Below are 26,341 nucleotides of genomic sequence, written 5' to 3'. Positions count from 1 at the left end.
GAGGCTGTAATAGTGCCTAATGGTCACAGTGGCTGTAGAAGCTACAGATTAATCACATCTACTTCTTCTGGGGAATGTACCTGGTTGGAAAAATCATTCTCTATTGTTGTAGAGACAGCCCTCATAGGGGTCTAATGCCACAAGGCTGAAAAGTGAATTCCCAATAAGTTTCAGGCAGCAGGATCCAGGCATCATTTAAAGAACTCCAGTCCCCTAAATATCAGGTACAGACAAGGACATGCCTTGCCAATGTCCCTTTCTTGTCACTGTTTTGATCTATGATTGAAAGACAGGGAAGAGATGAAAAGCAGCTCACACACTATTAGAATTCCCCACCTTTACTGTCCCCTTTATCCAGGCTTCAATACTCAATTTGAGCAAACCAATGGGTCTCTGCCGCAACACAGGGGCCTATCGAGCCTGTACCTGGCATGCAAGAGTTAGATCTGGCTCTGGGGCTCAGGTGCAGGAGACACAAAGGGTGTGGGGGCAGCCTTCATGGATGAAAACAAGGCCTTGGGCATTGAGTAACAGCTGAGACTAGCAATCCTCATTGTCCAGCATTCCAAGTCGTCTAGCAACATGCTGGCCTCTGCTGCAGACAGAGAACAGAGGATTCCCAGGCAGAATGAATGGAATCTGATTTCAATTATGTTCAGTACAGTCACTCTCTTTAGGCAGAGAGGCCAGAACACCTGGTGCAGCTTGGGCCACTGTGGCCGCAGGGACAGCACATTATACAGGTCCTGGAGGCAAGTGGGAATGCAGCTTCTCTTCCTCAAGCAGATGCCCTATAGGTCTAAAGGAGGAAGATATGAGAATACCAGCCAAGTTTTCATTAGCACTATGCAGAGAAGGGGAATTATTTTATATTGACGCATTCCCCCTCCCCCAGAGTCTCTACACATATTGAACTGGCTTGTAATGAGTTTGCTTAGGTCCACGAGTCATCACCCCACTGAGATCTGAATCATTGGTGGGAGAGTCAAGGTGACAGAGTGTGTACCTTGCTAATTGCATCAGCACCAACCGTTCCATGTGTCCTTCCATATTTTAGAAAAACCAGGGATCATCTATACACTGTTTATGTGATTTTCTTTTATCAATAACATAAGTAGGGCATGACAAATGAGACAGCTGCCCCAGAGTACAGTCTACATTCACAGCACTATTCCATAGAACTTTGTAAGATGAAGGCTATGTTCTGTATCTGTGCTATCTGGTGTAGCAGGCCGCAAGCAACACGTGACTTTTGAGCACTTACACTGTGGCTAGTTTCCCATCAGGAAGCTTCCATAAGCCTCTGATCCTTCTCCATCAGAGGGCAGACAGAATGAAAACCACAATCACAGAAAACTAACCAATCTGATCACATGAACCACAGCCTTGTCTAACTCAATGAAACTATGAGCCATGACGTGTAGGGCCACCCAAGAAGACGGGTCATAGTGGAGAGTTCTGACAAAACATGGTCCACTGGAGAAGGGAATGTCAAACTACTTCAGTATTCTTGCCTTGAGAACTCCATGAACAGTATGAAAAGGCAAAAAGATAGAGCACTGAAAGAGGAACTCTCCAGGTAGATAGGTGCCCAATATGCTACTGGAGATCAGTGGAGAAATAACTCCAGAAAGAATGAGGAGATGAGCCAAAGCAAAAACAACATTCAGTTGTGGATATGACTGGTGATAGAAGTAAAGTCTGATGTGGTAAAGAGCAATACTGTGTAGTAACCTGGAATGATAGGTCCATGAATCAAGGCAAATTGGAAGTGGTCATACAGGAGATGGCAAGAGTGAACATCGACATTTTAGGAATCAGCGAACTAAAATGGGCTGGAATGGTAAATGTAACTCAGATGACCATTATATCTATTTCTGTGGGCAGAAATCCTTTAGAAGAAATGGAGTAGCCATCATAGTTAACAAAAGAGTCTGAAATACAGTACTTGAATGCAATCTCAAAAATGACAGAATGATCTCTGTTCATTTCCAAGACAAACCATTCAATATCACGGTGATCCAAGTCTATGCCCCGACCAGTAATGCTGAAGAAGCTGAAGTTGAACGGTTCTATGAAGACCTACAAGACCTTCTAAAACTAATACTCAAAAAATATGTGCTTTTCTTCATAGGGGACTGGAATGCAAAAGTAGGAAGTCATGAAATACCTGGAGTAACAGGCAAATTTGGCCTTGGATTACCGAATGAAGTGGGGCAAAATCTGGTAGAGTTTTGCCAAGAGAACACACGTCATAGCAAACATCTTCCAACAACACAAGGGAAGACTCTACACATGGACATCACTAGATGGTCAATACCAAAATCAGATTGATTATCTTTTTGGCAGCCACAGATGGAGAAGCTCTGTACAGTCAGCAAAAACAAGACCAGGAGCTGAATATGGTTCAGATCATGAACTCTTTATTGCCAAATTCAGACTTAAATTGAAGAAACTAGGGAAAACAACTAGACCATTCAGATATAACCTAAATAAAATTGCTTACACTTATACAGTGGAAGTGACAAATAAATTTAAGGGACTAGATCTGATAGAGTGCCTGAAGAATGATGGATAGAGGTTTGTGCCATTGTACGGGAGGCAGGGATCAAGACCATCCCCAAGAAGAAGAAATGCAAAAAGGCAAAATGGTTGTCTGAGGAGACCTTACAAATAGCTGTGAAAGGAAGAGAAGCAAAAGGCAAAGGAGAAAAAGAAAGTTATACCCATTTGAATGCAGAGTTCCAAAAAATGGCAAGGAGAGATAAGAAAGCCTTCCTCAGTGATCAACCCAAAGAAATAGATGAAAGCAATAGAATGGAAAAGACTAGTGATCTCTTCAAGAAAATTAGAGATACCAAGGGAACATTTCATGCAAAGACGGGCTCAATAAAGGACAGAAATGGTATGGACTTAACAGAAGCAGAAGATATTAAGAAGAGATGGCAAGAATACACGGAAGAACTTTACAAAAAAGATCTTCAAGACTCAGATAATTATGATGGTATGATCACTCACCTAGAGTCAGACATCCTGGAATGCGGAATCAAGTGGGCCTTAGAAAGCATCACTATGAACAAAGCTACTGGGGGTGATGGAATTCCAGTTGAGCTCTTTCAAATCCTACAATATAATGCTATGAAAGTGCTGCACTCAATATGCCAAGAAATTTGGAAAACTCAGCAGTGGCCACAGGACTGGGAAAGATCAGTTTTCATTCCAATCCCAAAAAAAGCAATGCCAAAGAATGCTCAAACTACCACACAATTGCACTCATCTCACACATTAATAAAGTAGTGCTCAAAATTCTCCAAGCCAGGCTTCAACAGCATGTGAACCATGAACTTCCAGATGTTCAAGCTGGATTTAGAAAAGGAAGAGGAACCAGAGATCAAATTGCCAACATCTGTTGGATCATCAAAAAGGCAAGAAAGTTCCAGAAAAATATCTGCTTCCGCTTTATTGACTATGCCAAAACCTTTGTGTGGATAACAAAAAACTGTGGAAAAATTCTTCAAGAGATGGGAATACCAGACCACATTACCTACCTCTTGAGAAATCTGTATACACGTCAGTTAGAGCTGGACATGGAACAACAGACTGGTTCCAAATAGGGAAAGGAGTATGCCAAGGCTGTATATTGTCACCCTGCTTATTTAACTTATATGCAAAGTACATCATGAGAAACGCTGGGCTGGATGAAGCACAAGCTGGAATCAAGATTGCTGGAAGAAATATCAATAACCTCAGATATGCAGATGACACCACCCTTATGGCAGAAAGTGAAGAAGAACTAAAGAGCCTCTTGATGAAACTGAAGGAAGAGAGTGAAAAAGTTGGCTTAAAACTCAGCATTCAGAAAACTAAGATCACGGCATCTGGTCCTGTCACTTCACAGCAAATAGATGGGGAAACAGTGGAAACAGTGACACACTTTATTTGTTTTTGGTGAGGGAGGGGGCCCCAAAATCACTGCAGATGGTGACTGCAGCCATGAAATTAAAAGACGCTTGCTCCTTGGAAGAAAAGTTATGACCAACCTAGACAGCTAAAGCAGAAAGGTCCGTCTAGTCAAAGCTATGGTTTTTCCAGTAGTCATGTATGGATGTGAGAGTTGGATCATAAACAAAGCTGAACGCAGAATAATTGATGCTTTTGAATTGTGGTGTTTGAGAAGACTCTTGAGAGTCCCTTGGACTGCAAGGAGATCCAACCAGTCCATCCTAAAGGAAATCAGTCCTGAATATTCATTGGAAGGACTGATGGTGAAGCTGAAACTCCAATACTTTGGCCACCTGATGGGAAGAACTGACTCATTTGAAAAGACCCTGATGCTAGGAAAGATTGAAGACAGGAAGAGAAGGGGATGACAGAGGATGAGATGATTGGATGGCATCACTGACTCAATGGACATGAGTTTGAGCAAACTCTGGTAGGTGGTGATGGACAGGGAAGCCTGGTGTGCTGCAGTTCATAGGGTTGCAAAGAGTTGGACTGGACTGAGTGACCGAACTGACTGAATGACTGAACTGACTAAGTGAGACTAAGGAATTATTTTTTTTATTTTATTTTATTTCATTTAAATATCCACATGTGTCTAGCGGCTGCTGTGTTGGACAGTGCAATTCTAAAAGGAGCTCAGAGAGGCAAGTACTGAGATATAGTAGAAATTACTTAGTCAAAAAGAGGGCTAATATGGCACAGGGAACTCTGAATTAGGAATAAGAGCCTCTGCTCTGCCACTTGGTGACCTCACTCTCTCTGGCCTCAGCCTCCCCATCCTTGATGTGAAATGTTGGATTAGCAACAGAAGTCCCAAAATAAAGGCTATGACTTGAATTTAACTTTGGGATACAAATGAGTTTTTTGTTTGTTTGTATGTTTGTTTTACAGATGAGTTTTAGGAAAATTTGTAAATATTATATGAATGTCTTCTAACAGTATGTGTATATGTATGTGTATGTGTACATGTATTGTAGGTCAAGCATTCACTTTAGTTCACCAGAGTTCCCACCATTCTCCTATAAACACATACCCAGAGAGACAGAAACACACATACACAATGTGTTATATGTGTAGACACTGAAGGTTCACATTTTGTGAACCCCCTGGATGTGATGAGTTCTAAGGACCTTTAATATTTTGTTATTTTATGAATCACTAAGCCACTATAGTTCCAGTCACTATAAGTTCCCCAAACGTATTTCTGCTTTAGGTACCCAGCCAGAGGAATCTCATAGCTTTCTACCTTTTCCTTTCTGGATTTGATGCTATTATAGTTACTGAAGTTTAGGGTCAAGGGTGAGGGAAGAAGGCAGGGAGGATATAACCCTAGTCCCACTCCTCAACTTTATTAGGCCAGAAGTAGAGTTTAAGGCTCCTTGGGGTAGGCAGTATTATATAGTAGAAAGAACATTGGCTTTACAGTCAGACTACATTAAGATTTTTAGATTCTGTTTCTTGATAGTTGTGTTAGCTCAGTTTACTCACTTGCAAAACAGAGATAGGAAATATTCCTCACCTCCTAAGATCATTGTGGAGTTAAATGATATAATATGTTTATGAAGTAAGGTATATAGAAGGCTGAGAAAAAAGTACTTATCCTTATATCTCTTAGTTTGCTCAGGCATAGGGCTAATTATATTTCTGTCCTTTCCCAGGCTAAAAGGGGAACTACATGGCCTGGCAACTTCTAAGCCCATAGTCAGAAAGTGCCTGTGATGGGAAAGAGAGTGTCTACCTCTAGAAACTGTACTAGAGGAGCATATCCAGTAAGCACTACCAGTCTATAGAGCTGCCTACATGAACCTGTGTCAACAATGGTTTCACCAAATGACAAGATTATTGTGGGGGCCAGGCCTCTAGCTCCGGGGTAAGATAAGCTTAGCCCTGCCCATACCTTCCAGCTTGTGCCCTTGATGGGAGGTGGGAGTTGACAGTGGGTGTGCATATCTCCTTATTACTGACTGTGCCCAAGCCTTGCAGAAATGATTGTTGGACAAGGTCATCTTGAACTCTGTGTTAATTTTCCAGGCTCCCTTGTTATTTTACCCTGAGTTCTTCATTGTGCTCCTCTTGTAGCACCAATCCCTCTATTTTCTCCTCCTTTATCCTGGTTGTTAATCCAAACATGTGATTCATCCTTTCATTGATTTACTGAGTTGCACTATGATTGAAGTTTGCATTGCAAGACTTATTTTTCTAATTAAACCTGAAAGCCAGTTCCAGCTAAGTATCTTTTTTTTTTTTGCATGAGCCAGAAACAGATCAGCAACAGGTTTTGTTGTATTCATCCATTAAAACAGCAATCAGCTTCTCTCTTTGTTGTATACCTTTTAAAATTTATTATTATTATTTAAAAGGATTAGAGATAAAGTGGTTTATGATCTGCCCCAGTGCAACCGTCTATGCTAGACATCAGAGTTATGACCTTTCAATTATTTATATTTCTGCCAATATAAATGCTAAGGAAAATAGCACAAAGTAAACATCAGGATGCTCAAGGACCTCTAAATTATGTGTATGAGAGCATGGAGGGGGATGGTTCTTAAGATTCGGATTTTAGATTATTGTTGCTTTTTAAAATAACAAATGGATGCTTCCTAGCACGGTTCCCGTTTTACAGGCAGATTATAAAGGCAGGGACATTCTATTATTTCTTTAATACAGCTGGGGATTTCAGACTTAAGCTTCCCCCTCTCTCCTTTGCTAAAGAAAAAAATCAATATACGTGTTGCAATGTATGTTCAACTATGAGTGTAAATATCTCACAATAACTTGGGTTGTTTCAGTTAAAATGAGAAATGCTGCAACACCAGAAAATTCCCATTTATTTACCCCAAAGTGGGAAGATAGAACAAGTCTAGTCCTTCTTCAATAGATCTGCCTTTCTGGTCTCCTTTGCTAGCAATCTGCTAGACATGATGGACATAGACACAAGTACATCATTCTCTTTTTTTAAAACATTCCATATTTGTTATCACTGTGTGTGATAAGGCCCAAATTTCTTAATATGTTATACATGTTCCTTCAAAGTCAGATGCCATCATTATTTTCAACCTCATAAATAGCCATTCTCCCCACACATAAAATATACACTCCAGCCACACTGGTATCTTTTTCCCTTAAACCCTTAGTGCTTTTGTTTATGCCCTTTCCATCACTCTCTGCCTGGTGAAGTCCTTGCTATTATTCAAGGTCCAGGTCAAATGTCACCATAATCACTTCCTGACCCAACCTATGCACAAAGATTGTTACCTTCCTCTTTTGTTAATGCCCCTGTTATAACATTCACCAGTTTGACATTTTCTAACTGATAGATATTTTAGTGGGCATTTATTTTTCCTCTCCCAAACTGGTTAGGGCCTGTGTTCTTTTTGTCACTCAGAAGTAAGCCTTAACAATGGATATCTGTTGAATGAATGAGTGAACCATGAATATGTTAGTAATGATTTAATTAAAGATTCAAAGTATGAATACTGGAGACCGTATTTAGGCAGTCCCCAATCCAAAGATATACTAGGTATGTCTGGCAAGAGGATAAAGGCGAAAGCAAGATATGAAGATTTGAGTTTAGTAGGAATTTAGAATGATGAACCATTCATTCAACCAGTGGTTAAAATGTATACTTGTCCTTAAGGAGTTTAGAGCCTGTGATCAGGAAAAATGATCATACTTGTTTTCTTAGCTCAAGCAGCTTTTCTAACAGGGTAGTTGTGCTGTGTGTTTTTTGCCACTGATAATAAATCCAACTTTCCCTTCTTTCCCAAAAGCCCGGAAACTGAAGAAACTTGGGAATCTGAAGCTACAGGAGGAAGGGGAGGCTTCCAGTGCCACCAGCCCCACTGAGGAGCCAGCCCAGAAGCTGACAGTGTCACATATTGAAGGCTATGAGTGTCAGCCCATCTTTCTGAATGTCCTGGAAGCCATTGAGCCAGGGGTGGTGTGTGCTGGACATGACAACAACCAACCTGACTCCTTTGCAGCTTTACTCTCTAGCCTCAATGAACTGGGTGAAAGACAGCTTGTACATGTGGTCAAGTGGGCCAAGGCCTTGCCTGGTAAGTGGGGGCATGGGATATGGGATATCATATTTAGTGAATGTTCCTTTGGGCCATGCACCACATCTGTTCCTTTCCCATCTGTTAACTCACCATAACCTTGTGAGGGGAGAGAATGGTAAAAATCCCCACGTTTAAAATAAGGAAATTCAAAAATCAAGAAAAACAGCATTACTGAGTATCCCATATGCCTCACATCAGCACACAACAATCATGTTCAACCCACAGATTTAATCAGCAAATTTCCTCATAATCATGGATCACACAGACATACATATCCTTATATGCTTTAAGATGCTTTTCTACATGTACATACACAAGTTCACTCCAAAGATAATCTTGAACCTAACTGATAATCTGTTTTCACTATTAGTTAGGACCCATACCATGGGAACTCTTATAATATGGTATGGTAGAAGGAACATGGGGTTGGAAGTCAGAATACTTGGATTCTAGCCTTAGCTCTGCTGGTAACTCATTATGTGATCCCTTCCCTTTCCTGGTCTGTTTTTCCATATGTATAATGTGTGAAAAGTGGTTTGGACTGCATTAATAATTTTCCAGTTTTACTTCAAGGGAATTCCCTGATAAGTGCTCTTAAAACTATCTTAGGGAATTCCCTGGAAGTCCAGTGGTTAAGATTCTGTGCTTTCACTGAGGGCATGGGTTCAATCCCTGGTTGAGGAACTAAGATCCCACAGGCTGCAGGGTGTGACCAAAAAAGAAAAAAAAATAAAATAAGGATTTTATTAATCCTTAATAAAATAGGATCATCATAGTGGAAGGGTATATTAAGTGATAGTGAAAGAAATATGAAGTGTTTGTCTAACTTCTGCAAGTTTACCTCCAGTGATGAGGAACTCACTTCCTCTCTTGGCCATCTGTTGTTTGAAAAGAAATAATTATTCAAATATTAGAGTTTAAAGAAGCCTCAGAGATCCTCTATCCCATATGCCTCACATCACATCCAATGATTCACAAATGTTCCTTTAGCAGCCAAACTCTTTATTTCTCAAAAACATGGTACACATCCAAGTGGAGCTGGTTGATTTAGAGCCAGTGCCTCTCCCTCACTATGCCTAGAGAAGCCTCAAATCACTCTTGCAGAATCTTAGGGCTCTAGGGAACACAATGTGGAAACAAGTGAAGCATAAACTCTTTAAGGATTCTCTTAATCATAAACTTCCATGATTGAAAGATTCTTCTGAATCATCAACAACCAAACCTCTTCTTGTAGAATCAAAGATTAACCCACCATTTAATAACTGCCAAACAGTTGGGAATTTATATTGAACAGAGCAGTTTCATATATATTACCTGATTTGATCCTCATAAGAATTCTTTAAAGTAGGGATTCTTTTCCCTATTTTATAGATAAAGAATGAAGTTGTGAGAGTTGATGTTTGCCCTGCAGTTGCACATTCAGAAGATAGTAGGGCCAGAACTTGAGCCCAGGTCTCCTCCTAACTCCAAATTCCCTCCTCATCAAATTCTACCCAATAGTCTGTGTAGCACCTTTGTAGATCTCTAGCCTTGGGTTTTACAATGAGGGACCAAGTTATCCAAAGCCAGTTGGATCATAACGTGAAAGACATTGCATGTTGACTGTCAAGCTCCTTTTTTGTCTTTCCAATTCACAAGGCCCAGATACAACCACCAGATTTATGGGGTCACTGAGTCGGGCACGACTAAGTGACTTCACTTTCACTTTTCACTTTCATGCATTGGAGAAGGAAATGGCAACCCACTCCAGTATTCTTGCCTGGAGAATCCCAGGGACAGAGGCGCCTGGTGGGCTGCTGTCTATGGGGTCACACAGAGTCGGAGACGACTGAAGCGACTTAGCAGCAGCAGCAGCAACGCCTTCTTAGCTTGGAAATCTGGGGTTGACTAGCCAATAAAATCCCTGGGAAGAAGGCCCAAGGATACTGTCTGTGCCAAAAACAGAGATCACACAGGGAGGAAAAATACAAATAATAATAATAACAAAATTAAAAGTTGCTTTAATTCTTATCAGTTATTCAGCTGAGTGTCTTGATGTTATATGTCTAACAGAGATTCTGTTAGACAATACTTTGGCCACCTGTTGCAAAGAACTGACTTATTTGAAAAGACCCTGTTGCTGGGAAAGATTGAAGGTGAGAAGAGAAGGGGACGACAGAGTATGAGATGGTTGGATGGCATCACTGACTCAATGGACATGAGTTTGAGTAAACTCCAGGAGTTGGTGAGGGACAGGGAGGCCTGGCATGCTGCAGTCCGTAGGGTTGCAAAGAGTCAGACATGACTGAGCGACTGAACTGTGCTGAACTGAACAGAGATTCAGTTTAATCTTTCCAAGCAGTTGCCAGACACCTAATTGTACCATGTTATAGGCTACAGACTTTTTCTTACATATGATTCCACTTAATCCTTATAGCAGTTCTATGAACCATAGGGGCTTTTACTCCCATTTCATATGACAAGATTCATAGCGGTAAATTAACTTGTTCCACTTGGTGACTTAACAAATACAGCCATAGCTTGAGCTCACACCCTCTGATTTCCAGTCTTAGCAATAACTTAGTGCAAATCATTATGACAGAATTTGTGTAACTTGAAGTCACTGGATTTTCTCAGCCCAACCTCCAGGATGAGAAGCTGTTTCCTTACATTAACAAGTCTGCAAGTTAATATCAGTTCACCATCCATCTTGTCCAAGGAAATGATCTCTGATCCTGAGTCATTTAGAAGAATAGCCTCAAAAGAAAGCCAAGTACCATATTCATTAGAACTGTTATTCCTATTATCAATAATCACCTACTAATTCATGTTATTTGCTCATTGAACAGACTGAGCTCTTTCTTGTCCTTTGAGAGGCACTGTGCTGGTACCTACTATTATAATTTTGATGTGAAGTTTTTTTTGATAGTGATAGTACATGTAAATTGCCTTGTTTTGCACCAGCACATTAATAAATGATAACTATTGAGAGAAAGTGAGTAGATTGTATGTACACAGTATATTTATAATCAGATGTATCTGGCTTGGCATCTTAGCTATACACTAGCGTGACTTTGAGCAGATCACGTGTCTGCACATGCTTTCATTTCCTTGTTTGTAGAGATGGTAGAGCAGTTGCTACCTTGCAGATTGTTATCAACATAGAAATTCTGTATAAAGAGTACAATAGCTGGAACATAGAAGAGTCTCTGTAAATAGTGGGTCATTATTATAAAGCTTGAGAACTAAACCACTAAAATCATTTTAAACTGCCACTAACTTTGCCTAGAAGTTCATTCATAGGTCCCAAAGATGAATTGTCTTCTTTGAAGACCTTGGCTGTCAGGTGCACTAAAGCAGCAAAGATTTCCTAATTGACCTTTCTTTAGACATGTTCTTCCAGAGGTTTCTGCTCAAGATTGCTAAGAAGTGATGTTGATTGGATTCTGCTGAGAAAACAGAGTCTCCAAGAAACTGTCTCTGCTCCCTAACCTGTTTGGTGTGTTTCAAAACTTGAAAATGACTTCTCTCTGTTTTTCCAAAACAGCCTGATGCACTGCCAAATAGGAGTTGAGTGAATGTATGTTGAAGGAAACCTATAGGCTGAAGCTAGTGTTTCCTCAACTCATGCCTTGACAGCCATACTATCTAAGCAGGTCTTTTCAAAGGCTGGACATTGGAGAACAGAGTTAGGTATTATAATGAGATTAGACCTATAGGAAACTTGGCCTGCTATGTTGCTGATGTGTACATAGTAATTAAGTTTGAGTTCTAAGCAGCTCTCACTAAGGATCACTAACTAGTATTAAGCCAAACTAAGCTATCCCATTTTTCTCCTATGTTAGTTCTCTAACATCTCAGTGAAGGAAAAAATCATTAGTATTGATGACTTCCTTCGTACTAGTACAGTTTAATCCTCATACCTCCATGAACCCTCATATTCACACCGTCACCTTCCAAGGCTTTCTTTGATTCTCACTGTCACCCACCCCAGAGGTTCAAGGTTCAAACTCCTGGACCCCTCCCAAAGAGATTCTTGGATGTTATGTGCTTGACCCTTGCTTTTTGTCTCCTACTGGAAAGAGTCCATCCCAGGCATTCTGTTCTACACAAGGGCTTCAAGCAGGAAATACTCTTGTGTCTGAAGCTGCAACTAGTTTGTTAGCATATCATTACCAGTGAAGGTGGGAGGCACTTGCCTGGGAGGTAAGATTGCAGTCAAGGGTGGTGCTGTGAGGAACTCTGTCATCCCTGATGTCTGGTAGACTTGGGACCTAAAGGGGAATAGAGTGTGTGTGTGGCAAGGACCAAACAAACAGAACAATGTATCTTGATAGCTTAGATTTCAGACCTGACCCTATGGCTAAGAAAAACTTGTGACCTTGGTAGTTTCGAGCTGTGACTTCTCTGGCCCTCAGTTTCCTTAATGACAAAATAAATGTCACATTGCCCACACTCCAGGATAATTGTGAGAGTTAAATGAGGTCATCATCAGGAAAGTTAGAAGCATTATCTAAATTTATATAAGCATTCCTAATGAGGTATAGCAAAACAAAATTTTAGATAATTCTGGATCTGTTAGGGAGAAGATAAATGTGGTACTGTTAAGAGATAAGCTCTGATGTGATACTCTAAGTATTCAACTGCTTGGAAACCTCCAGGAGAGCAGAGCAATATCTGTTCTACCTATGTACTATTTGTGGAGGCAGCATTTGGGAACCTCTGTTCTCTGAGTTTAAGGGAGTAATTTGAAGATCATCTAATTCTCGTTTTATAAAATGAAAAAAAAAATGAGAGTCCTTAATCCATTTAATTAATATTTCTCAAACTCCTACTCAAATACCTGAGCTGTATTATATACTAGGGAGGAAAAAATGAAAAAAGGGGATGGTCCCTGTCTTCAAGAAGCTCTAAGTCTTGTGGAGTAGACAGATATGTGCACAAATAAATTCCAGTGCAGTGTAATGAGTACTATAATTAGATAGAACTACTTAAGATTCATTAGGATGGTAAAAGAAGAATCAATAGGTCTTCTGCTTGGATGTGTTGAAAGAGGCTTCACAGAGAAGGTAGCCTTCCAGTGAATACTTGAAAGATGAGTAGGCATTTATCAGATGGAAAGTCTGGGAAGGGAAGAATACACTCGAGGGAAAGACAACTGCCTGTGCAGAGACAGCAGAGATTGAGGCATGAAGTATGTTATGTGTGTTCAGCAAATTGTGGGTTTTTCAGAATAGCTAGAACCTAAATTATGAGAAGGTAAATGATAAGAAGTTAGTCTAAGAAGGGAGGTCATAAAGAGCCTGTTTGTGCATACATAATGGCAGTTGGCAGGAATGGCAGTAAGGTAAGAAACTAGCAGTGCCAGGTACTTGTTGAGTAGAAAATAATGGAGAGGAAGTAGGAGGCAGGAAAAGGATTGGAGAAAAGAGATGAAGCCTGAAGGTGAAGAAGGAGAAGGTGTGGCTGTCAAAGGCATTTCACCATATGCTGATATGTAATAGTATCCCTTTTCCAGGGTTGTTAGAGGGTACAAACAAGATTATAGCTAGAAAAGAGCTTTGTAAAATGAAAAATGCTGTTCATGTGAGAAAAATGATTATTACACTGCATCTTCAGAAAGGCAGTGAGCCTTTCTGAAGATCAAGAGCATGGGCTTTGGAATCAGACTGGCTTTGGTAATTGATCTGCCAGGTACTAACCTTATGATCTTGGACAAATTCTTTAACTTTTCTGTGACTCACTTTTACTGATTTACAGACTGGGCACGATAATATACACTTTATTGGATTGTTGTGAGTATTAAGTGAATTAATATAAGTAATATACTTATGATAAAGTTAATTCATTGTAAGCTGTCAGTGTTAGATTATTATTCTCTTCCAATGGGCAGTGCACTTTTTGCCTCCATTACCATCTCTTTCGAGCAGCTTGATGAATTAGGGAGCACAAATAATTATCCCCACCATATACTTTGTTCTCCTCTTACTCCCCATCATTGATGGTCCCTGGGTCTCCTCAGGGGCAGCCCGAGTACCGGAAATTCTCAGTCCAGCAGAGTCCCAGACTTCACTTAGACCATCAGTACTCAGTCTGACCATTGCCTCTGTCCTATCTCCAGGCTTCCGCAACTTGCACGTGGACGACCAGATGGCAGTCATTCAGTACTCCTGGATGGGGCTTATGGTGTTTGCCATGGGCTGGCGGTCCTTCACCAATGTCAACTCCAGGATGCTCTACTTTGCCCCTGACCTGGTTTTCAATGAGTAAGTGCTTATGGGCCCAAAATTCACATAGACACAGACCTGGTTCGTGGCGATGACGATAATGGAAGTAATGGTGAGAGTTATTTCATTTGACCTTTATATGAGGCAGTAGAGACCTAGCCAACCTATTCAGTCTAAAGTGGCTTTGCCTGGCTGGAAGGCCAATGGATAGGAGGGAAGGGAGGAAGGCCATCACTTTTCCTGATCAAGACACAATCCTGGTAATTTGGCAGTGCTTCTGACCTGCTTTTAGCTTATCTCAGACCCTCATGTCAGGGTCCTTCTTCACTCTGGGCAACATAAGGAGTGAACATAAACACTCTAGATCTGAATGCTGAAGCTCCCTTGGTCCCTTTGCTACCACCAAAAGCTACTGCCAGTCACCTTTTGTTGAGAAACTCCTGTGTGCCAGGACTATACTAGATATTTTCCTAATTTTTTCTCATTGAGCCCACATTTTAATGGTGAAATCAAGTTATGATAACTTGATTTCTCCTTTAAAATATTTTTTTAAATGGATGGGGGAAATTATGCTCAACAAAATAGTGATTCATCCAACAATGTTAAACAGTGCATGTTGGCAACAGAATTCACAGTATAACTGTGTAACTCCCAGCTTTTATACTGCCTCCTGATGGTAAGTGATGAAGAAGAGCAACTCCACCATTTTCTGGCATGTGACCTTGGCCCAATCCGTTCCTTCTTCTTAAAAACAAGTTTAATTAATACTTGCCCTGCCCACCAGCTCTATTTATCCTTCATAAATTTAGCCAAGGGCTCAAATTTTAGAAGCATACTTTTCTTAACTGAAACCTCTGTTGTATTATTTCATTGTCTGATTAACAGTTTCCTCAGCTGTTAATAAAATAAAACTTTCTTCAATGGTTTGTTATGACAACTAAAGTAGGAGCTAATGGATGTGAAATGTCTGGCTCAAAATGGGCAAGAAATAAAAAGAAGTACCCTTCCAATATTCTCTTTTCCTAGTAGTGATAATCTTTTCTGTGTCTCTATTTGAGGTCCCCCATGGTATTGTGAATGTTGTTGTTCAGCTGCAGGAGTCGTGTGTGACTCCTTGCGACACCACGGACTGAAGCACGTCAGACTCCCTTGTCTTTCATTATCTCCTAGAGTTTGCCCATCTCACCTTCTGCTGCCCCCTTCTTCTTTGCCTTCAGTCTTTCCCAGCATCGGGATCTTTTCCAATGAGTCAGGTCTTCATATCAGGTGGCCAAAGTATTAGAGCTTCAGCTTCAGCCCTTCCAATGAATATTCAGGGTTGAAAAGAGACACAGATGAATAGAACAGTCTTTTGGACTCTGTGGGAGAGGGAGAGGGTGGGATGATTTGGGAGAATGGCATTGAAACATGTATAATATCATATAAGAAACTAATCTCCAGTCCAGGTCTGATGCAGGATACAGGATGCTTGGGGCTGGTGCACTGGGATGACCCAGAGGGATGGTACAGGGAGGGAGGTGGGAGAGGGATTCAGGATGGGGAACATGTGTACACCCGTGGCAGATTCATGTTGATGTATGGCAAAACCAATACAATATTGTTAAGTAATTAGCCTCCAATTAAATAAATTTAAATTTAAAAAAAGAAATAATAAAAAATATGGAAATATTGGGAAAAAAAAAAGATTGATTGGTTTTATCTCTTTGCAGCTAAAGGGACTCTCAAGAGTCTTCTCCTGCACCACAATTCAAAAGCATCAATTCTTTGGCTCTCAGCCTTCTTTATGGTCCAACTCTCACATCTGTACATGACTACTGGAAAAATCATAGCTTTGACTAAACAGAACTTTGTTGGCAAAGTGATATCTCTGCTTTTAACACACTGTCTAGGTTTGTCATAGCTTTCCTTCCAAGGAACATCATCTTTTAATTTCATGGCTTCAGTCACCATCTGCAGTGATTCTGGAGCCCAAGGAAATAGTCTGTCACACTGTTTCTACCTTTTTCCCTTCTGCTTGCCATGAAGTGATGGGACCATATGCCATGATCTTTGTTTTTTGAATGTTGAGTTGTAAGCCAGCTGCTTCACTCTCCTCTTTCACCTTCATCAAGAGGCTCTTTAGTTCCCTCTTTCACTTCCTGCCATTAGAGTGGCATGATCTACATATCTTAGGTTGTTGATATTTCTCCCAGCAATGTTGATTCCAGTTTGTGATTCATCTAGACTGGCATTTTGAATGATGTACTCTGGATATAAGTTAAATAAGCATGATGACTATATACAGCCTTGTCATATTCTTTTTCCAATTTTGAACCAGTCTGTAGTTCCATGTCTAGTTCTAACTGTTGCTTCTTGACTTGCATATAGGTGTCTCAGGAGACAGGTAAGATAGTCTGGTATTCCCATTTCTTTAAGAATTGTATGTAGTTTGTTGTGATCCATATAGTCAAAGGCTTTAGCATAGTCAGTGAAGCAGTAGTAGATGTTTTTCTAGTATTACCTTGCTTTCTCTATGATCCACTGAATGTTTGCAATTTGATTTCTGGTTTCTCACCATAGAGAACCCCTTTGGTCCAGGAATGAATTGACCTTTCCTTTCCTCCAGCCCTCTAACCCAGAAGAACCTTAAAATAAAATCTACAGGCCAGTGGTTCCTCCCATTACAGCAATGCCATATGGGGGAAAATAAGTGTCCCCAGCTGCCCTCTGCCAACTCAGCCAGCCCTGGTAGTCAGAAGCTAAGAATAACCAATGAGCTTTTGGCACAACCTGCTTTATGGTTTCCAGATATCCAAAGAGGTACCTATGATGCCATCTTCTGGGTTGGGCCTTAAAAAGCCCTCTTCCTGTTCTCCTTTTCCTGTGCTCCAGTGATTAAACCAACTACTGGGCACCTATCCCATCCAGAGCCCAAAGACCTTTGAACCTCTGTAAGGTGATAATTGGCTATTTTCTAAATCTTCATTTCTTCTTCCACCTCTGTATATATATGTGGCACCCCACCTCAGCTTTCTAGTCCACTTCCATGCACCTCATCAAAAGGTACTATAGGATTCCACACAGAGTCTGGGTCCTCCATGAAGGCCCAAGGCTCCTGAAATATCAGGTCCCCTTCCTCTTATAGAAACTGACTATGTTAGGGTTGTTAAAACCCCTAGAATCATCTAAACCATTGCTTCTCAATGGGGATTGACTTTTCCTGAGAAATGGTTTTTCATTGTGTAGTACATTTTTGCATGTTGGAATATGTTTAACATCCCTGGTACCTGACTCAGTTCAGTTCAGTTCAGTCACTCAGTCGTATATAACTGTTTGTGATCCCATGGACTGCAGTATGCCAGGCTTCCCTGTCCATCACCAACTCCTAGAGCTTACTCAAACTCATGTCCATTGAGTTGGTGATGCCATCTGACCATCTTTTCCTCTGTCATCCCCTTCTCCTCCTGCCTTCAATCATTCCCAGCATCAGGGTCTTCCAAATAAGATCCTAGTCACTGTGACAGCTCATACTGCCCGCACACACTAAGGTGGCAGTACCCCTCCAATTAAAAGCCATCTGTTACTGCTAAACTCCTCAAGGTACTAATGGGGAAACTGATACCTAAATAAAGAGACAGGGACTCTGGGCCAACTCATTTGCTGATCTCTCTGACACCAAACTTGTCATCAACCTCGCTTTCTTCTTTTCTCCTCTGCTCTTTGTAGAGAACATAGTCTGTGAGAGTAACGGGCCTGAACCCTAGCTGTGCAACCTTGGGTAAATCACTGAACTTCTCTGAACCTTATTCTCCTCATCTGTAGAACAGTGAATAGTATAACAATGGCACCTTCCAACGTATCATTTTTTTGAGCAATTATTATGCGCCAGGCACTGTGCTCCATCATTTTTTCTAATATTCATCTACTCTCTTTTAATCTCTCCTACCTCTGCTCACCTCCTGGATTCCATCCCTGCACCTTGTTTTCTACCTTGCACTTTCTATCCCTTTCTTTCCATTAGCTGTCCCCCATTCTATTTGCCCTTTCTCCTCATGTCTTATTCCTTTCACCTTTGAATTCCTTCCCTTGTCTATCTTCCCTCCTTTCCCTACTGTCTCTGTTCCTGGGGCCTTCAGCAGTGTTATAGCAATCCTTCATGTCAGGATCACAATTTCAGTGGTAAAAATACTGCAGTGTTATAATCAACAAAGGCTTGGAAGCACAATAGAGCCCAGAGCAAGGCCATACCCCAAAACTCAGCAGATCTTATTCAAAAATTCTCTAGGAAGAAAGAGCTTGGAGCAGCACTGTTCTGGGCAATGATTTGTGATACTACCCAAGGTGGCTCACATGGTAAAGAATCTGCCTGCCATGTAGGAGGCCTGGGTTCAATCCCTGGGTCGAGAAGATCTTCTGGAGAAGGAAATGGCTACCCACTCCAGTATTCTTGCCTGGAGAATCCCATGGACATGAGGAGCCTGATGTGCTACAGTCCATGGGGTCGCAAGAGTCAGACACCACTGACCAACTAACACTTTCATTGTCTAAACACTTCCTTTTTCTAGTTGGGCTCCAGCCTGCATTAAATGCTTCTACACTATCTGCTCCTTCTTTTCCCTCTTTCTCTAGGCCAGCCAAGATCTCTCTGAGATAGGATTCTGAGCTTCCACCCAGCCAGTATCAGGCCTGCTCAGCCTGTCAATGAAGCTAGTGGTTTGAGGACCAAAATGTCAAACCATAAGCTTCAAGCCCAATCTCAGTGGTCTTTTCCCTCACTACTTAAGTGAGTGTCAAATTCCCTTTCCTTTCTCTATAAGATATAAAATCAAATTCTCTCTCTCCTCTTCCCTGCCTCTCTCTCTCTCTGTCTCTCACACACACACACAAATTCTGATGTGTTGAAGACTAGGAAGTTCTACTAGCAGAAGAATGGTGTATCTGTGTATCTTCTCTTACAGGCTTGTCACAGTCAGTCATGGAACAGAGATGTTGCTCTCCCCAAGAAGCTATCTAAGCCGTGGCTACTTCTCTATATAATTTATGGGTGATAATGTGATGATCTGTTCACAAGTCACTATAATAAAGGCAGCTCATACGTTTTTATAACTCCCAAACTGTGGTAAAGAACAGCTAGTATATGAAAGAGTAGGCTCCCCTTCAGCAGGGGATATTTAGATTGCATATTCAGAAATACTTTATGGCTGATTTGATAAGCATTGGAACTCATTTAAAGGGGCAATGGGGAATCTCCTTTTCTGGGAGTTTTTAAAGAAATAATGATATTTCTAGTATAGTATGTGTGGACACTTGGGAATCCTGGTATCCTTATGTCAGGACTTGATGTCTAAGGCCTGTCTCTTAGAAATCCTTCAAGTTTGAATGTCTGGGAGGCAGGTTCTGTCTCTGGCTGTAGCTGCAATATTAGAACTGTAGTCAGGGAGACCATGTGCCATTGTATTCATTTGGTTAGGCTTTCCTTTCCCTGTCTCAGGAAACAGGAGGGGTATGGGAACTTGAAAACTTCATGTGCTAACCCATATCCTGGCCAGGGAAGATGAGTAGTTATCAAGATACCATGATTTGGGGGGGGCTGGGGGGGAAAGAACAACCTGTTCCTTGTCACTGAAGCACTAGCAAGAGAAACATCAAGCTCCTCTTGGAGAAACTGGAAAGGGGAGGGCACCCACAGACAGTCTCTCTGGGTTTATTCTAAGCCTTCTCTTACCCCTCTTTTTTTCTCTGTGTATTTCCTTCCTAGGTACCGCATGCACAAGTCCCGGATGTACAGCCAGTGTGTCCGAATGAGGCACCTCTCCCAAGAATTTGGATGGCTCCAAATCACACCCCAGGAATTCCTGTGCATGAAGGCATTGCTGCTCTTTAGCATTAGTAAGTGCCTGGAAGGGTAGAGAGTGCCCCTAGAGGGTATAGGGGATCAGAGGAGAGGTGCTTTTTCATTAAAGGATTATCAGGAAAAAGCCAGATCCTGAATATTTCCCTTCTTCTTTCACCCTCCCTCCTCCACTCTCCCTTAGCATCTTTTTCCCTAACAAGGATGAATTTCATGGCTAGAGACCAATTTCTTTGCTTCAATTCAAAACCTACCCCCAATCTTTCTCTGGGACAAGGCCTTTTTGGCTAGTTCTATCAGGTCTCTGAATTTTTCCATAGCATCTACCATAGAAACAGGCAAAGACTACCTTATATTTCTTGTAGGGTAGAAAGAATTTCTTCTTCTGCCAAAAAAGACAAGGTCTATGTAAGCAACTCAGAGAAGGCTTATTTGGCAGCCAAGGAATATTTCTTTAATATCTTTTCTAAGCAGAGTGCTGTCTTAGCCCCTCTGGGGGAGAAAGGAGATAAAATTTGATATTCAAGGCCACATATTTTAATTGTCTAATTCAGAACTGGACTGTGGATAATGTAAAACCAAGAAATGTATAGATGTGAAGACCAGAGAAAGGAAAGGCTCAGTAAATTTTATTTATTTGATGCCCTACAGACTGGGTCCAGCTAGCCTTCTCCCTTAGACCTTCCTGGCAGACTTCCTGAAGGCCCCAGGCATATAGACCTCAAGTGACAGGAAGCCAAGTCGATGGCTCCCTCCTTGTGGGGGTGGGGGTCAAGTTTGTGATCAGAAAACTTGGTGCTTTGTCTAATGCTCCTTCGTGGGCATGCTTCCCCTCCCCATTCTGTCTTCATCCCACATCAGTTCCAGTGGATGGGCTGAAAAATCAAAAATTCTTTGATGAACTTCGAATGAACTACATCAAGGAACTTGATCGTATCATTGCATGCAAGAGAAAAAATCCCACATCCTGCTCAAGGCGCTTCTACCAGCTCACCAAGCTCCTGGACTCTGTGCAGCCTGTAAGCAAACAATGGAGGGTGCTTTGTCAGGGAGAGTAGCCTGATAGAGCCAAGTGATAATATGCTGTTCTAGGGTCTGGCACCACCTGTTGGGAGGTGCTTCCATTCCCCTCTGGCTTTGAGTGTGGTCCAGGAAGAAAATCCAATGAAGAAGAAAGGAACACAGGTCACAGTGTCCCAGCTGGATGTTGTGAAAGAGGTGGAGGAGTTGAGAACAGAGCAACTGGGACTCAGAGAAGGGGCTTAGAGTAGATAAGTTCTTTAGGCAGACAAAACAGACCTGGATGTTTCCCCCTCTTCCTTGAGTCATGTGCATGTACGTTTGTGTGTGTGTGTGTGAGAGAGAGAGAGGGAGAGAGAGTGTGTGTGTGTGTGTGTGTGTGTGTGCACGCGCATGTGTGTGTGTATGTGTGTTTGTGTGTGTGTGTGTGTGCTGGGGAAAAGGAACACCCAGTCCTGAGTCAGAGAGCTTGCAGTGGTTTAAGAGGTCTCTTGGGACCTCTCAGTGACTCCCTGGAGACAATTTAGTGCACATGTGTGTGTATGCACTCACACAAACACACACACACACACTCACAGAGCCCCAAGGACATAAAAGGAAGGAGGAGGAAATCAAAGGCTGTGGGGGAGACCCTGACAAGAAGCCAACTACTTGTCAACCCTGTTTTCTCTTTCTCTTATTGTCTCCCTGCAGATTGCACGAGAGCTGCATCAGTTCACTTTTGACCTGCTAATCAAGTCTCACATGGTGAGCGTGGACTTTCCAGAAATGATGGCAGAGATCATCTCTGTGCAAGTGCCCAAGATCCTTTCCGGGAAAGTCAAGCCTATCTATTTTCACACTCAGTGAAGCTTTGGAAGCCCCCATTTTCTTACCCCACCTCACTCCCTTTTTCAGATATCTTCTGCCTGTTTTAACTCTGCACTACTTCTCTGCAGTGCCTTGGGGAATTTCCTCTATTTATGTACAGTCTGTCATGAAGATGTTCTTGAATTCTATTTGCTGGGCTTTTCTTTTTCTCTTTTCCACCTTTCTTTTCTATCTTTCCCTATCTGACTCTCCCATGGCACTTTCAGACTGTACTCCCTGCTGTGGCTCTTATCTGTGTTTTGAATGCTGTTGTATTTCTTTAAATCTGTGATGATCCTCATGTGGCACAGTGTCAAGTTGTGCTTGTTTATAGCACTGTGCTGTGTGCCAGCTACACAAACGTTTACTCACCTAATGCCACGTGAAGTTTAGAGAGCTAAGAGTATCTGGGAAAACAAAAGACAAACAAACAAACAAAAACACACTAGGGTTTTTCCCTCTTAAAAAATATTAAAACAGAAATTACCAAAGAGGCCAACAGTAACTAGAATAAGGTGAAAATTCCAAGCCCATGGGGAGTCACTGCTTTTTTTCCCCGAACCCTCTCTCCCTGGGAGACTTTATTTTCTGCCAATGGCTATTGCCATTAGAGGGCAGGCTGACCCCAGAACTGAGGTGGATGGGGGGCAGATTTAAAATAGGACAGATGGATCACCAGTACCTGCCCACAGCCTTGGCCCCTGAGAGCTAGGCTGTTCAACTGCAGCACAATTCATGGTACTGAAAAATGTGCTTCATGTTTGAAAACCTGTCTGTTGGGAATGCCTCCCCACACCAGTCCCTTTTCTCTCGCATCCTCTGCCTCCACCCTCAAATTGACTTTCAATATCTTTTCTAAGAGCTTTGAACTGAATGTTCTCTTTAGTTGAAACTTGGCCACTTCCACTGAAGAATCAGACCAGCAAGAAGGAGAGGGAGATCTGACCTTTTGTAAGGCCCCATTCTGATCCAGGTCTGCTTTCCCATTTGTGGCCCAGGGAGGAGCCTGGGGCTAGAGTCAGAAGAAAAGGAAGTGGTGGCTTGACTGTTCTGCTTAGGACACTGAAGATTTGATCCTTCTTTGCCTCTACCTTTAAGAGACCTGAATGTTTTCTCCCTGACTCCATGCAGCTGCAAGCATCATCCATCCTCCCTTCTGTGTTTTCAGAGCCTGAGCTTCACCAGACTTCATTACAGCCACAATGGTGAAACTTGTCCACTCCTTGGGCATGTTTAGATTCTCTGCTAAGAACTCCCACCCTCAAGAAGGCTAGCAAGTCAGCAGTCTTGATGTCTATCTCTAGATGCCAGTAGGCTCAAAGACTTCTTACCTTATGTCTCTCATCAACTGAACTCTCAGAACTCTGAAGACCTTAGACAAACTGGAAAGAAGGCATCAATGGGATTGGACAAGCTGGGCGTCTTGCCCTTGTCCCCCAGAGATGACACCTTCCCACCAAGTGAAGAATGCCCACTTCCTCCTTCAGAGCAGCTAAAGGGGCTACCCAGATCTGTGTTGAAGAGAAAACTCTGTTACCAAGGTGAGAAAAAGGAAGGCACTAGAAACAGAAATCCTGTAAATGCTCTCCTTTCCATCCAACACATCCACCTGCAGAAGTCAGGGGAAGAAGAGAGAAGAAATCAAGAGAATACAAACTAATAAATTAAAAGTTTTCAGAAGCAAAATCTAAAGCCAGATGGGCACCATCTGGTGAGTTTATTCACCATCCTTCTCTGCTGCTGATTCTGGGCTCTAATGTTGGCCATACTCACTCAGCCACTGTTGTTGCTGCCTCTCGGCCAGAGGAAGCTGAAATATTGAAACTACCAAACCATGGCCTCCTTTGGAAAGGTCTGGTTGATGTGGCTCTGATGGGCTGCCACCTATGAACTTGGTGTGTTCCTGGGACACTGGTTTCATATAGTCCTTTGGCACTCCTTTGTTCTGTTGACTTTGTCCCCCAGTCACGAGTACTGGGGAATGCCTACCTACTCTCTTATCTTGGCCACTGCCTCTTCACATAGCTCTTAAATTCATCTGCTAAACAGCAAATTAGAGGCCAGTTACCAAGCTGCCCGTTTCAGCTAGTTCACTCTACTTCTTGAGAAGATAGTTTCTGAGTGACATGATATGATCTACATGGGTTTCCTCCCCTGATTTCTGCTGATATTAATAGCCAAATGAACCTGCAAAACAGCTTCTTTAAATAACAAGGGAGAGGGGAACTTAAGATGTGTGTTACACCAATCCAAATCTGCTGGACAAAACTAAAGCTGACAGGTTCTCTTTATAGGGTAGGATAGAACAATTCTGTTTTTCTTTGTTATGACACCATTTGGTTTATATAGGCTTACAGGATCACTTTTAGCTGTTTTAAAGAGGAAAAAAAAATCCACCACTCTATTCATTTAAACTAGGTTACTTTTTAAAAGTTCCTTTACATCTGTTTTGAAATGATCCTCATCTTTTGTGGTACATGGATTTGAGTATATTATTCTAATACCTCTTCTTGTAAATACTAGATGCTCTCCTTTCCATTTCTCTGGCTATCAAGGTTTTCATCTTTTTAGATTTCCCAATCGTGACTCTTGTCTTTATGAGTATATGTTTTTCACTTGTGAAAGCCAAAAATCAGTGAAATGGCAATGTAATTAAAAACAGAAACAACTAGATTACTCTGAACTCCCAAGTGGCAAGACAAGGAGAAAATGGCCTAAACAAGTATTTAGGTGTAGTGTTTTTGCACTGGGCTTCCCTAGTGGCTCAGATGGTAAAGTGTCTGCCTGCAATGCGGGAGACCCAGGTTCGATTCCTGGGTTGGGAAGGTACCCTGGAGAAGGAAATGACAATCCACTCCAGCACTCTTGCCTGGAAAATCTCATGGACGGAGGAGCCTGATAAGCTACAGTCCATGGGGTGGCAAAGAGTTGGACACGACTGAGTGACTTTACTTTCACTTTTGGCTTCACTTTCAGTGAGCAAAAGAGATTTTAGCTTAGCTTTGTCTCCCACAGATGAAAGGGGGATTTTTATTTTCTTTTGGCCATTGTTGTTCCAGCCAGCGTAATTGACAGAAGTCTCATTTTGCATGCACTCTGCTCTACAAACAGAGTTGATATGGTTGGTACATTGTGCTCACCTTTGAAGGATCGGCCACCCACACCCATTCACCTGTAAAGATGAGGATCACTCACCAGACAAGCCATGGAGACTATCCCCGAAAAGGTTTGCGGTGCTCAATGGGGAAGGAGAGTGAGGAAGAGAAAAAGAAGGAGCACCAGGGAGAAAGTCCCATCTGTGCTGGGCAGCAGACAGCTGTCAGGTTCATAAATTCTGTGGTCAAGGAAGAGTCGTGTGGCAGTTTCAGCTCTTGCTCATTGGGCAGCTTGCCCAGGCCTGGCCTCTGAGTTGAAATGCGGGTTGGGTTCTTTGTTCCATAGCTTTTCTATGCCACAGACAGTATCTTTGTTCTTGGAGAGTTCATTATTTTTTTAACAAGAAAGAAGATTTTTGAAGGATTCTGTCATATATCTTTGAAAAAAAAAAGAATCAGTAATACATATATTTTTATATATGTTAACTGGCACTTAAAAAGGTGGGGGGGAAAGAGTTTCACTCTGTCCTTTGGGTAGTTGCTGAAGTGATTTTCCAGGTTGAGAAATAACACGCTGATGCTAGAATCCCTCTCTGTTCATACTCTACTTCTATATACATACATGCATATATAGCAAGAAATATTCTATTTGTACTTCAAGAGAAAATAGGTCCACCATCCACATGATATTGATACTACACAAATGATCTAATGTTAAGCATCAAGTAGCTTCTGAGTATTTGTTTCATTAGGCACAGCACAGACATGGCCTTGTCCTCTTTTCTTTCTTGATACTGGGCATGACTCAAAAGTACAAGCCACTCCCTCTACTCCCTCTCAGTCTTGTGCTAGGGTTGCACTTCATGAGACTCTCTTCAGACAGCTTAGTAACTGTCCCTGCATGGTTCCTACATGGCCCTGGGAAGACAAGAGGTTGAATATTAATTATTTTATGGCAGTTGCCCAGGTGAGAGGACACTGGGCCCAAGGGAGGTGACGTTCATGCTCAACTATATGTAGGGGGTCATGAGAATCAGGAATGCTAAAACACAAGATCCAATCCCAAACTTAAAATAATCCATTTATCATGTGCACTATCTTATAAAACGAAGTTTCTACCCTTGCTGCCTTTTATAGGCAGGTCTGTTCTCATCACTAATTTCTTTGAAAATCTGGGAAAGCAGTTTAAAAAAAAGATATAGAGACCAAAAAAAAAAAAAAGACAGTGCATCACATTATGTAACCAAAGATTACATTGTATCTGCTAATTTACCAAAT

General features: G+C 41.7%; 1 protein-coding gene across 1 annotated transcript in view; it reads left to right on the top strand.

Moving 5' to 3' along the window:
- Positions 1-21,968, top strand: part of AR (androgen receptor) — a 195,885-nt gene extending 173,917 nt beyond the window's left edge. The window contains exons 4-8 of the mRNA XM_068962648.1: positions 7,773-8,060; positions 14,164-14,308; positions 20,007-20,137; positions 20,961-21,118; positions 21,813-21,968. Coding sequence (XP_068818749.1) covers positions 7,773-8,060; positions 14,164-14,308; positions 20,007-20,137; positions 20,961-21,118; positions 21,813-21,968 — 878 coding nt within the window. The remainder of the gene's footprint in view (positions 1-7,772; positions 8,061-14,163; positions 14,309-20,006; positions 20,138-20,960; positions 21,119-21,812) is intronic.
- The last annotated feature ends 4,373 nt before the right edge of the window (positions 21,969-26,341 follow it).

The sequence above is a fragment of the Capricornis sumatraensis genome, chromosome X, assembly GCF_032405125.1.
Source record: "Capricornis sumatraensis isolate serow.1 chromosome X, serow.2, whole genome shotgun sequence".
Taxonomy (NCBI): domain Eukaryota; kingdom Metazoa; phylum Chordata; class Mammalia; order Artiodactyla; family Bovidae; genus Capricornis; species Capricornis sumatraensis.
Note: the sequence above shows the minus strand (reverse complement) of the source record. Positions and strands in the feature narration are given on the sequence as shown.